The sequence below is a fragment of the Colossoma macropomum genome, unplaced genomic scaffold, assembly GCF_904425465.1.
Source record: "Colossoma macropomum unplaced genomic scaffold, Colossoma_macropomum, whole genome shotgun sequence".
In the NCBI taxonomy this organism is placed as follows: domain Eukaryota; kingdom Metazoa; phylum Chordata; class Actinopteri; order Characiformes; family Serrasalmidae; genus Colossoma; species Colossoma macropomum.
The window spans coordinates 48,178,770-48,193,197 of record NW_023494789.1 but is presented as its reverse complement, the minus strand read 5'-3'; the positions used below and the strand labels follow the sequence as shown (position 1 = coordinate 48,193,197).

Here is a 14,428-nt window from a genome sequence, read left to right as displayed (position 1 = left end):
GGTGTGGCTAAAATAAGGCTCTGCCTACAGACTAAACCTCTTTGTGTTTTGGTAACGACATGACAACATGGGGCAGCTTTGACTAATTTTCACTTTAAAAGAAGAAATAAAAAAGAAATCTTGACAAAAAAAAAAAGAAAATACTGAAAATCTTATTTTCACAACTGTTATTTAGGGGTTGGGGTTTGGAACAGACTCCACAGAAAGTAACCAATAAATGATGATTTTGTATATATTTATTATCTCAGTAAGTGCCTTGGGTTTAAATAGATCATGACATAATCCTTATAAACATCTAAAGTTTGAATACTTCATTTTTATATTTATTTTACTGTGGGACTGCAGTTTGAACCAATTCAGTAAAATGGTCCATTTAATCATAATAAGCCATGATCATTTGAAAAGCACATTTTTGAGTCTAAATGTGGGTCTATAATGCTAAATATTGCTGTGATGATCATGTTACTGGTTTTGGCAAAAATTTAGGACATTAATAATGTACAAAACAGTCGAGTTTGGCATTCATACTTTGGCTGAACTGCAGTTTCAGCCCCATGACCTGCTTTTATTGCATTCACTCTTGTTTGGTCCTGATGCTGTGAGATACAGAGATATGAAAATCAAATGTAGATGTAGAACAGATGCTACACTTTACACTTTTTTTGCATGCATTGTGGATGCACTAACAATGAACACACCTTGCTAATAACAAACAGCTGCAGAGTCACTTGTCAGAATACATTTGCTGCTATTAAAAGAGAGCTTGTTTAATTATGCAGTGATTTTTGAAAATGGAATTTTTCAAAATTGCCGCATAATTAAACTTTTGAGGTGTCAAGAGTGCTTTGATGTGAAATGGGCCATTGTAGAAAAACTTACCAATATCTGTAACACAAATATAGCCACTGTATTTACTATCTAAACCACCAGTAAACCTGCATGTATCCTCTGAGTTTTATATGGAGTGTTGATGATGGTAAAATAGTGGTCAATCTGACTGATTTTAGGCCAGTGGTTAATGGAATGAATATTCATAACCATTTGATATATTACGTTTCTGTGAGGGAGCTTTTAGAGGCATTAAACACTTCAGACGTCTGGTTCCTATCACCACCACTGTAAACTGTTCTGACTCTAAGTTTCTCTAGAATAGTGCATTTCACATCTTAATAATGTAATTAGGCAGAAACTGTGAAAAGAATGGAATGAATTCTTCTTTAAAGGTAATAATAGATCCAAACATGCCATTGTTTCTTCATCTGCTTCAAGTAAAGAAAATTATTTTAAAATAAAAGCTGACTGTAAACACTCATTGTGTGTCACTCAGCATGCAGGCCTACACACGGAAGACAGCAGAATTACCATTTAAATACCTCTGGAACGTATTCCGAACTCAGTGTGAATACTTGGAATCTTATTGAAATAGAAACAATGTGAAGCTCTGAGCTCATCTTTACAAATCCGTTTCTAAAACCATTACTGTTCATTACAGACGGTTATTTGTATGCTTCCCTCATCAGGTCCTACTTTTATGTAAATCCTGTCATACAATGTTAAAGAACAGGCTCAAGTGTGATGTGTGAGCTTTGATTCATTCTTTGTTCTGCCAGCATAATGAAGGTGGGTTGATGGGATCGATGCGGGTGATGAATGCCAGCGGTCGCGACTCTCGTGAGACGGGAACTGATTGTGTTTGCGTCTCTTGCAGATGGTCTCTAAACGGGACGCTCATTGATCTTCGTGGTGACGAGAGGCGTCGCATGTCTGGAGGGAACCTGATCATTAAAGGGCTGGACCGGGACCAAGACACCGGGGTGTACCAGTGCTCTGCCTCCAACACCCGCGGAACCATCCTGAGCCAGAGAGCCAGTCTGCAGTTTGCATGTGAGTTGGAAGGGTTTAATGTTTCCCCAACTCAGCCCTGGAGCTTTGTGTCCAAGCACTGCATGGTGCAGCGCTGCTGTTCCAAATCCTGGCCCTGCGCACAAACTTCAACAAAGGACCGCCTTGTTAAAGTGATAGTCCGGCAAAAAATCGAATTTACTCAGTTTTCCCCCAAATGTAGTTGGTTGGCCAAAATATGTTTGGTGTCTGAAGTTTGCACCTTACGTTTTACACTGAAACTATGAAGGTAATATGGCTACCAAGTAATGCCTATGGCCATCAGTTAGCATGCATGCAAATTCGTGCACAGGTGAAAGTTGTTAAATGAAAATTCAACTGAATTTTAAAAATCTTGGCATAATTCTTTCATTAATATGTAAACAAAGGTCACATCCTATTTCTTATTTTTATCCCTACCCCTTGTTTTCGAGTGTCACTTTGCCCCTTGGAACTGAGTTACAAGGGGTAGTGGTTGAAATCTTCCCTCTAAAATGGGGACCCTCAAATAAAAAGAGCATCACTTCATTAACAGCTACCAGCGCTGCTCTGTAGGCGACCCTGCCAGTCTGCAGTGACAGCAGAGGAGGGTAAAGTTCAGCTCCTCACTGCTGGGCTTTAGTTACATTTTAGGGAATCGTGTGCCTTCAAAGAGGGGGACAATTATTTATTATCGTCCACCCCTAAATCTGTGTAGCCCTAACACTTCACCTCACCCCTCAGCCTCAACCAAAATTGGGACGCACTACTTCTTAGGCATGAATGGAGGGGTAGGGCTAAGTGGTAGGGATAAGGGCCAAGGTCATTCAGAGTGGTTTCATGTGAAATGGTTTATTGTAAAGAAACTTTACAGTGGTGGTGATATGAACCAGAAGCTGCCATGTCTACCACACAAATATAGCCATTTTACTATCCAAAACCACTAGTGGACCTACATGAGTCTGTACTCTCCACTATGAATGGAGTAAAATAAACATATTTCAATATGTTGTCAATTCAATATGTCTCAGGGATCAGGCAGCATATTCATAACTGTTTCATTTAATAACTTTCTGTGAGGGAGCTTGTAGAGGCGTTAACCTCTTCAGATGTCTGGTTCCTATCACCACCACTGTGACTAAGTTTCACTAGAACAGGGCATTTCACACCAAAGAACTCTGAATGACTTTGTTTACATCTTAACCATTTATTTATGTGGAAATTTTGAAAAATTGGTGGAATTCCTTTTCAAGGAACCTCAAACAGACTTGTTTATTTGGTTTCTGACACTGTGTGACAAACAGTTATACCGAAACCTCACTTAAACTTGCAGGTTATGCAGTGCTAACTGGACATAAGCTTCCATTACTTGTTAGTTCAGCCTTGGAGCACCAGTGCAAAACTACTGAAGAAACTTCACACCTTCACTACGTAAGCAAGAGCAAAATTATGTACATTTGACTTTTTAATTTTTTTTCACTGAACTATCGCTTTAATTAAAGCTGATTAGTGGGATCAGCTTTCTTAGAGCAGGAAGACACACGGGACTGGAAGAACATTCATAGAGTGGGGAAAGTATTAACACAGCTCTGAAGAGGTGCTGGGATTGGAGATGTATTGGGGTATATGTTAGACGTATGTGTGGGTGTTCATTTGCCTGTATTTCGGTGTATAAGCCGTTTCTCGCTCATCTCTCGTGGCTGTTCGGTTTATAAGGCAGCAAATGAGATTTCTCAGCAAAAGAAAGCGGAATCGAGCTGGATGTCAAATGCAACAAGCTCAGAAGGGTGGAGCGGCGTTTGATTAGCTTCAGACTCCACCATCGATTCCCATTAGTCAGTGCATTGCCAGCTTTAACAGAATCTTTGAACAATCAATTGACTCATGCTGCCATGCTCCTAAGATGGTGTTTCCCAGACTGCAGGGCCCACCACCCACGGGACTGTCAGAAAGCCACTGAAGCATAGAGGTATTCAAAGGAAATTTATATATATATTTTCTAAATGGGGCTGTCAAAGCTTGTGTTTTTTTCCTCGGGAAACCAGTTTCCACCAGAAGTCGAAGCGCTCACCTCGAACACTCGGTGAGACGATAAATCAAATGAGTCAAGACAATTTTCCTACTTGACTCATCGGAACAGGTTTTACTCGTAGCTGCTCTTAACCTTTTGAGCTCATGAGCTTGCGCTGAGGCTCACGCCTCATCTCAGAGGCGAGAGGAGATAAGAGCCGTCCTTGCTGAGGGCCGTTTCCTGCCGGAGAGCGCAGGTCCTGTAGGTTTCTCTGCCCTCTCTCGCTTTCTCCACGTCATGTCTCCTCGCTATCGATCGGCTCTCTGGCCGAAGAGAGCATCCCACTCTCCCCTTAGGAGACAGGCTGCCACTATCCTCATGGGTAGGATAATGAATCTCGCTTGAGAGGATTGGTTAAAAGGAGCCGCTTGACATTTATTTCCCTTATTGATCACTGGGCAGTTGAAGGGGAGTGGTGGTTTTAATAGGGCGCTATTGCTGCCAGCTTTCATTACCTGCCATTAAGGTGAGACCTTGTTATTTTGGACGACTTTGAATAAATCAGCGGTCATGTCAAAGCGTCTGATCTCTTTTTCTTATTAGCAAATTGCTTAGCCAGCAGTTTGGATTGTGCTTTGTTAACGAGGCATATAGAAACTCTGTACGTCTTTCTTTATGCTTTCAACTATATGAGCGCACATCGTTATGGACCGCAGATGGTGAGAACCTGAATGGAAAAGCTGAACTCGCTACTTTCGATGCCCACTTCATAACTTCATACCAAATCAATACAAGAAACAGAGATAGAATCCCGCAGCATCAGCTTCCAGCTCCTGGCCTCACCTGTTTGACCTCCGTATCTGGACTGATATTAATGTTCTTCATTACAAAGCACCCAGACACACGCCGCCACTGTGGAGGTGCCTGGCCTCTCTGCAAACTTTGCGCCGCATGGGCCGAGCAGTATAGATTCCAGGCCGAGAGCTCATTAATCAGCCCCGGAGCCTCAGCCTCTGTGACTCTGCTCCCTTTTCCTCCTCCGTTACGGTCTAGGACGTCTCTTTCTTTCAGCAGGGAATCTCTCATTAGGCCGAGGCAGACCGAGTCCCTCCACCACCCTCAAACTAATCCCGCTGTTTTCTTTGCTTTTTGAGTCCACCATCGCACCGCCTCCCGTCCAATTTGTCTTATCGGTCACATTGACTTCCTTTTGTTTGGCTTGGGGAGCTCCAGGCTCGGCTGTTTGCTCGAGGATGCGAGGCTGGCAAGCGTAAGCCACGGTCACTATCAGCTTTACTGCCATGATTAGAGAGCATGCTTTATATCAGGCCAGGTTAAGGAGTGTGTCATGGGTATTGTCAGTGCTTCTAGAACACCTAAAGGGGAATTCCACTCATTTTACAGGATTTCTGCGGAGTTAAATGGTTAAAGTGTGTGCAAAGTCATTCAGAGTGGTTTGGTATGGAGAACTGTTCACAGTGGTGGTGATAGGAACCAGACGTCCACCTCTAAAAGCTCCCTCACAGAAAGTTATTACGAAGTGTTTACGAATAGAATCGGAGAAATCTGAATCATTTTATTTCGCCAAGCATGTTGTACATGCGGGGAATTTATCATGGTGAGCGCACACTTATAAGCAGACTAGACAGGCTATTTATAAATATTAATAGAAAATAAGATATTAACCAAAAGAAATAACAATGAAATAAATATACTGTCGTTATTGTGTTAAATTACCTCACAGTGTTGCTGAGTCTGATGTCTGAGTCATTGTTTTAGTGGGAGGTGTTGATAAGGTTTTGGCCTAAAATGTGCATTTTAAAACCTATACATAGTGGAGGGATACATGCAGGGTGTTGTGAGGCAAAATAGTTCCCATATATATATATATATATATATATATATATATATATATATATATATATATATATATATATATATATATATAATATACACATTTATTTATTTATTTATTTATTTATTTATTTGTTTATTATACAGTTCTCAGGGTTTGTATTTTGGTCTAAAGCACTAATCGAATGCCTCTAAGTGATATTTGTGAGCCAGCAGAGTATTAAACATACCCTACTTGTACAATGTTAATGCAAAGTTTATGCATAATAATACCTTTATAAACCACATATGGTATACGACAGTAGTGCACCACATATGCTGAATCACGTGACCCTCACTATTCAATCTGTTTGTGTAATTTAGTTTATATTATTAAATATATCACGAACAGTCCGAGTTCCTTTGCTTGCATTGCACACCAGAGAAATCCAGGAACTAGAGAAGTGCAGAACAGCAACAACTGCACTGTTATTTTGAATAGATTTTGTATTTTGAGTTCTCTGTTCAGTAGAGATGTAACCAGATGTGAATAGGCTGCATTAGTCAGAACGAAGAGATGCATTCTCCTGCATTCAAAACAGATACAGATACAGATCTGAATACATGGAACATTTTTGTTATTGTTGTTGACGCTTTAACTGCAGAGATATTTTTATCTGCAGAAAACAACTGAGAGCTTACTTGTACTTTTATACTCACTCCAGAGACTCGCTTTTCATACTCATTACTCATTATACCATGTTAAGAGAAGATAAACCCGCTGTCCTTCTACAAAGATGACATTTTTCTCACAAACTACCTCCTGTTCAAGGATGTCATTCATTTTACATAGTTAGCAGGTCTGACTAGTTACAACCAGCGAGGAGATATTAAAAATGCAGTAAACATCAAAGCAGTCTCAGGAGGTGAATAGAGGTATGATGTAGAGGTCTTATCTGAGCTTTGTGATGATGGCAACTATGATGGTTAGATGGTTGTAGCTGTGGAATTTCTCACTAAATAAAAATAAAATACATATACTTTTGTTGTGTTAAATTATATCACAGTGTGCTGAGCCTGATGTCTGACACATTGTTTTAGTTATGAGTTTGGGGAAGGTTTTGGCCTAAAATGTGCATTTTTAAATCTGTTCATAGTGGAGGGGTACATGCAGGGTGTTGTGGGTGTTTTTTCAGATTTATTACTATTTTTCTATTTTTAAAGAATCCATATAAAACTCAGACAGGTATAGGTTCACTGGTGGTTTTGGATAGTAAATAAAATGGCTATATTTGTGTTGTGGACATTGTAACCTCTGGTTCCTGTCGCTCTGAATGAAGATTTAATTATGCAGAGCACTAAAAAATGGTGGAATTCCCCTTTAACGATTGCATATATCATTAAAAGCTTTAGACTACTTACAGAGAGCCTCTGACCAACAGCACCCAGTTTATGCATAAGCTGAAAAGCACTGTCAGCCCATTATGCTTATCCAGTTTTACTAATGCATTTTATATTTATTAAGAAATAGTTTACTGTTTAATTTGAATGAAAAAAATAATTATACTCAGTTTTAACATAGGCTTTTTTAGATGTAGCACTGCTGTTTTGTTGATGCATTTTGTTTATTCCAGCTTCTGGGAAACAAAGTATCCTGATAGATACAGAACTGCGAAAGTCATTTATTTAATTTCCAGTAAAATCAGCCATTAAGTACAAGTTACTCATTTTTCAGCATCAGGGAAAAACAGAGAACATGTATTTAATGGGAAATTATGCAGAAGCCTCAACAACTAAATATAATATCATTTTTGTTAGTATTAGTTTGTCCACTCTTTATCTTTATTACAGTTTCCATTCTTTTCAGGAGACTCACTTTCAGTTTCCTCAAAGAATCTGCAGACACACCTCCAAAGTTCAGTCTTAGAAGCTGGTTGATCATTTTCTGAATAATCAAACACATTCAGTGGTGTTGAGGTCTGGACTCTGGGGTGGTCAGTCCACTGTTCAGCTTCTTTGTTTGATGTGTCCGTCTCCTTTTCTCAGTGAGGTTCTTCTTGACAGCTACACATCCTTTCAGACCCACAGCGCTGAGTCGTCTTCTCACAGTGGAAGGATGGACAGAAACACCTGTGGATGTTTTCAGATCTGAAGCAGCTTGATTTTCTCCCCTCTCTCAGAGATGAAAGCTTTAAGTGCTGTTTATCTGATGGGGGCAGTTTTGGTGTCTACCAGGTCTTCCAGGTGGTTGTTAGGAGTCCTATTTTCTCTGTAGCTTCTAATCATTTTCTGAACTCATGTTTTGGAATCTGCGACTTTCTCCTTCCTTATGCCGGTGGATTATCCTGTATCTAATCTCCTGAAAATGAATGTGTTGCCATTTTGACTGGATATTTAAATAAATGGTGGTCTCTGAATTTTGCACCATGCTGTAAATTGCATTGTTAAAATGCCCTCCAGAATCACAGTGTTGTATTTTTGCCATATCGCCCACTCAGACTACCAGCTCTCTCTCTCTCTCTCTTTTTCTCAACTCATTAATTTGAAGGTGGTGAACAGGCCGGAACCTCGTTGACAAGGAGGATAATGCTTCCAGAGTGTAAAGATTAGGGCTTATTTGATAATAATGCTGGTATATCTCTCTGGCATAGAGGGAGAGCAGTTGCTGTTCTCTCCGCTCCCTCCATCCCGCCCTCTGCTTTATCCGTCCCTAGGAGCTAATCCTGCAGTCGGCACGGCGGGCTGCATTCTGACACACCCACCATATGCTGAAGTCCATTTCACATTACAAAAGCAGCAATCAGCCGTCAGATAGAGGGTGACTCAGTGGAGCTAAAGAGTCGACCTGGCTCCGGCAGTCTGAAATTACTGCTGTCGCCACCCCTGCCTCCCAAATGATGATGGTGCTCTACCTGCAACTGTGTTAAAATCTACCTATTACAGTATCTGATGTCTAGGTTTGTGTTTATTGTTTTGTAGATCTAGAGAACTTCAAAACCCAGCCCAGAAGTGCGGTGAACGTGAGGGAAGGCCAAGGTGTTGTGCTGTTATGTGGTACCCCTTTGCATTCTGGAGGTAAGACTGGGCTTTATTACAGATGCTGTTACAGCTGTCTGTCTGCATATAACACTTGATCACGTGATCATTACTGCATTGCTCAGAACGAAGGTGCATTCTGTTGCATTCAAAACAGATACAGATACAGATCTGAATACATGGTACATTTTTGTTGTTGTTGTTGTTGTTGTTGTTGTTGTTGTTGTTGTTGTTTTAACCGCACTGATATTTTTATCTGCAGAAAACAACTGAGAGCTTACTTGTACTTTTTATACTCACTCCAGAGACTCGCTTGTCATTCATTTTACATAGTTAGCAGGTCTGACTAGTTACAACCAGCGAGGAGACATTAAAAATGCAGTAAACATCAAAGCAGTCTCAGGAGGTGAATAGAGGTATGATGTAGAGTTCAGAGACCCTCCCTGATACAGAGTTTCATGGTATGGGAATTGAAAATTAGTTATGATTTCCAGGATTCAATATATACCGTTCACTCCCCAGTCCATAGTCTATATATGCAAACAAAGCTACAAAAACAGCCCATTTTGAATTCATTGTTTTTGTGATGTCAATGCATAGATATGCCCACCTATTCAGCCAACAACAGTTTAGCCCCGCCTATTCACACTGAAGTTATAAGGAGTGTTTTAGCTTGGACTGCTTACCGATTGAGGCACAATATAGGGCAGCCAGTCAGGACAGAGCTCATTTACATGTGTTGATCTTAAAAGCACAGTGACTGTTTAATTCTAAAGGTGAAAGAGGTGAAAATGGTCAGTTTTGCCTATATTTGGCTTATAAAACCACACAAACGTCATAAGTGGTTAATATGCTGGAGCCCAAATAGGAGCTCAGAACCCACAACATTAGCTGACCGGTGTGAAACAAAAGGAACCCTTACTTTCCATCTTGGCATGTTAGCTGTGCATAATCAAGGCACAGGTCAGGGTCCCAGCTGTTCTACTCTGAGCATGTTCCGCATCTCACTGGGCAGCAGACGCAGCTCAAAAACTGGCAGCGCTGTTCAGGCTTTGGTAATTAGAGAGGAGTTGCAATGAATGAAGGACCAACAGTGTGAAACATTCATTTCATTCTGAGATCGTGACAATTACGGCAACAGATGAGACGTCAGAAACGAGAAGACGTGGGATTTGTTTCATATGCCGGCAATTAGGATTTGTGGAGATAATTAATCTGTGATTAATCATTTGTGTAGTTAGAGGACATGAACCCCGGTTTGGAGTAGAAAAATCGCCTTCATATTTTCACTCTTTCAAAAGCTTACTGCAGACTAACCACGATAGTAGGACATAAACTATACTGTCAGTTGTTTAGTCACTTGTCTACAAAGTATTTTAGAGCATAAGTAATTACTTTTTCAGTGCTACTGTGCCGGTAAGCTGTGGACCTCCTAAAGAAACTCATTGGAATGGATTTTTGCAAACGAAGCCCTCGCCCTTCTCACCTGCCTGGCCCCCATTTATTGTTTCATTTGAATCATTTTGTTTTCAATTAGACTCAAATCTGCCGGCTAATGGAAATATACTCTACGAATTGGAGTCTCAATCCAGTCGGAAAGCAATATATTTCTCAGCAAAATGCATTCTCTGCTCCAAGCAAGCAATCGATAGTATGTTTATCATGTTTAAAATGCAATGGAGAACATTTAGCTGGACGCATTGTCACTGGCTACTTTGCATTCTTAGCCAGAAGAAAGCTTTCCAGTTTACAGCAAAATGATGCAAAAGTTGGAATAAGAGAAATGTGGTGTTCAGGGAGCTCAAAGGCTTTCCAAAGCATTCCAAAGCATTCTAAGCAATTGCTTAAAATCTTGTCAGCTTTATGGATGGCTAGAATGTAAAACAGTACTTATCAGTATTCAAAAATAGCTTTTACAGTGTAGATTGAAATGTTACAAACTAGAGTAGACACGCTCATGAAATTTTAGCTAACGTTTAATCATTATAAGTAGTTGTGATCTGTCTTTTCCTGTTCATTGTGCTACTATAAATGTACGTATAAAGTAGTATAAAGTGGCTAAACTAGCTGATAAGCTATCTTGCTTCCTAGCTAAGTTTTTTGGATGCTAACACTGGTTGTACTGTTGAAATGATCCACTACACTGTTGTTTACAGTTACGTTGAATCATGTGTAAAGTCAAGAAATGCTACAAAAAATCTACATAGCTAACAAATAACAAAACGTATGCAAACATTACCGTCAGCTTTTGAGCTGAACAACACTAAAAATTGTCATGTGTCATCACAGCTGACCAAAATTGAAAGAAGTAGCATTACTGAGTCAAAAAGTACATCAATAAATAAAAATAAATAAGCAGGAGACTAACATATGGTGAGTGTGCATGGCTGCGAGTCGCCATGTAAAGCTTGAAATAATCATTTAAAAGTTGGAGCTGTTGGGTCGGGAGTTTTTCACACCACGTCATACGTTTTTATGTATTAATGCTACACGCGCAGACTCAAAAAGAAGGTCTGGCTTGATGTTTAGATCTCAAATACAAAATCAATGTTATGCTGATGAAGATATGATGACAGTAGTAGATAATTCACTACATTTTCTTAAGACGCATCTTTCACCAAGTTTTGACTGAGTTCTCTTTGAATTCTCTTTCAATCATTAGATTCATCTGATAGGGGAAAGGGGTCCGAAGCACAACCCATGTTACAAATTGGTCTACAGCAGGTTATATGCAATTACACATTTTTACCAGAGAGGTCTCCAAATCCCCATTTCTTATAGAGTGCAGCTTTAACGTTCATTACGCAAGTACATCATACGGCCGTTATGAAACGCTCCACCGAGCGAGAAATCCTAACTGCTTGTGTACCCACTGATGTAGCAGCTAATAAAGACAGATGTGATTTCTTTCTACATTCACAAGCTAAACTTTTTGGCAACACTTTATTTGGGCAACACATCAACAACATATCAGTGAAGTAGCAGCAGTGAAGCATCTGAATACATTGAAGTAAATATCTTGTAGATGTTCTGTTGATACATTACTTACATTAAGTAGATGTGTTGTTAAAACCTAACCATACCAACCTTACCCAACACCTAACCCTCACCCTGGCCCTAATCCTAACCCTAACCTTAGCCTCAACACAAAACCTAATCCTAATCCTAACCCTAACCTTAGCCTGAACACAAAACCTAATCCTAACCCTAACCCTGACCCTAATCCTAACCCTAACTTTAACTTTAACCTCAACCCAAAACCTAATCCTAACCCTCACCCTGACCCTAATCCTAACCCTAACTTTAACCTCAACCCAAAACCTAATCCTAACCCTCAAATGTTTTTGACATGTTATTGAGAGTCCATTGAGTGTTTGTTTCATTTTAAAAGGACGGTTCAGAATAAAATCACTAAATTTTAAATTCCTTCACGATACATCAGAAGAAGTCTTTTCTAGTCTTTCAATGGGAAAATCTCTTCACTAGAGGTTACTGTGGAGCCACTATAGGACATGAGTAGTTGTTTATGACACATAAGGCAATGGTTGCATTTTTCATTTTGGCTGGAGTGTCCCTTTAATATGCTCTAATCATTTATTTGAGGTATTTGTTCCGGTCATTATCACTAATCTTCAAAAATGAGGCATTCTTGATATATTTAGTATCATTAGCTTCCTATAAACATTTTGAACTTATGACGTCATAGAGTGCTATCATTTCAGAATCAATGTATTCCTGTATCTGCAGCAAAATTATTGTATTATTTGAGGCTTTTGCTGAACGTTCCATAAACATAGACAGAAATAACTGAGTGCTTTTTACCGAAGCTGCTGCCTTTTTGCAGGAAACCACAGTAGCCTTTCAGACTAAGGACCACTAATGCCCTTTCACTTAATAATAGAAATGTGAAGTGGTCAGATGTGTTGCTGTAGTGACCTGTTTATTATATTTTATTTTTTTTTTTGCCTTTAAGCAGAGCGAGCAAGAAGGACTTGCTGTGCTCAGTAGCTTCCGAAACACGAACGCCATGAATAACCGCGACCTTGAAGCGTCCATTGTTATTCACAGACTTCGGGCCGTGCTTGTAGCCTTCGCTGTTGCCTCACTTCCTTGAAACCGCGGATGGCAAACGCAGTCACCGTATGCCGTATTGTGAATCCAGCAGACGTGCGTGCTTAAAGAACACTTTCTGAGAGCTCATTCTGAACACTCGTTTACTGTGGAGGGCTGTATTCACCCCGGCTTTATAAACACATGCATCTCGGAATGATCTTCTCTGCTCATCTTCCTGTTATGGGAAGCCACTATGTAAAGCATTTTCCAGCAAAGGTGGTCCCAACTGGGGCTTTTTCTTTTCCTCCACTTTCTCTCTCTTGACTTTCTGTGTGGTTGACGAATACAAGCGCTGCTCATTAGGCTAGCTTAGCTCTGAGTCAGGGATGGCCGGTCGGTCTTGGCGGCTGGCTTAATCAGAACGAATCGCTTTTGGCTGCAGCACATCCGGAGCTCAGGTTCCACAGGCATCTTCTCCGGGGACACGGGATGAGTGACAGGAGTGTCACACACACTTACAGCACTGTTACACCTGAGATGATATTTAACCTCTCGAATAGTCAGGTCGAAACTTTTATTACACATTTCTGTAACTTAAAGGTGAATTACACTTTTTCACATTTACACACTTTTACACATTTTTCAAAATTTCCGCTGTGGTTCAGATGTAAACAGAGTCAACCAGAGTGCTTTTGATGTGAGCTGTTAATTTCTGGACATACAGATTCATATTTCTTTACAATCGTGGTGAAAGAGCAAGGGGTCACAATATCTACAACACAGATATAGCCATTTTACTTAGTATCCAAGACCACCAGTGAACCTATGCATGCCTTTTATATGCCATTTACATTTACGGCGTTTAGCAGACGCTCTTATCCAGAGCGACTTACAAAAAGTGCTTTGTCTATCTAGAGAAAGTATCTTTGCTAGTTACAAATATGAGTTGCTAGTTACAGATATGTAATGTAAGTGAAGGTAAAATAGTAGTACATCTGAATAAAGGAGTCTTCTTTAGGGGCTTTTGCCTTATTTTTTATGGTTAGGTGAGGTAATGCCAATTTACCCCTGGACATTTACATACATACATACATACATCATCTAAACCGCTTATCCTTCTGGGTCGTGGTGGGGTGCTGGAGCCTATCCCAGCTGTCAATGGGCGGAAGGCAGGATGCACCCTGGACAGGTCGCCAGTCCATCGCAGGGCAGACAGACAGACATACACAATCACAATCACACCTAGGGGCAATTTAGCATGTCCAATTAGCTTAACTACATGTTTTTGGACCGTGGGAGGAAACCCACGCAGACACAGGGAGAACATGCAAACTCCACACAGAAATGACCCTGGTCGCCCGGCTGGGAATCGAACCCAGGCCATTCTCGCTGTGAGGCACTAAGGCTAGCCACTTCGCCACCGTGCCGCCCGCCTGGACATTTGTAATGTTTAAAATATTGAATTGTTTTATTTATATTAACCATTTGCTCTCTCTGATGTAAATACACTGCGTCATTAGCGTCACTGTTAGCTTGGGAATTTGCTGCAAACAGTCAACTTTACCGCATAAAATCAACATTTTGTCTGTAATTTTTACATGTTCTAAGTTGTAAATGTACATGAAGAGTAATGTG

At 40.3% G+C, this 14,428-nt stretch overlaps 1 protein-coding gene across 2 annotated transcripts in view; it reads left to right on the top strand.

Annotated features, from left to right (window-relative positions):
• cntn3b (contactin 3b) overlaps positions 1–14,428 on the top strand; it is a 125,744-nt gene that overhangs the window by 39,275 nt on the left and 72,041 nt on the right. For both annotated transcript variants that reach the window (XM_036571553.1, XM_036571555.1), the window contains exons 3-4: positions 1,709–1,884; positions 8,684–8,779. In XM_036571553.1, coding sequence (XP_036427446.1) covers positions 1,709–1,884; positions 8,684–8,779 — 272 coding nt within the window. The remainder of the gene's footprint in view (positions 1–1,708; positions 1,885–8,683; positions 8,780–14,428) is intronic.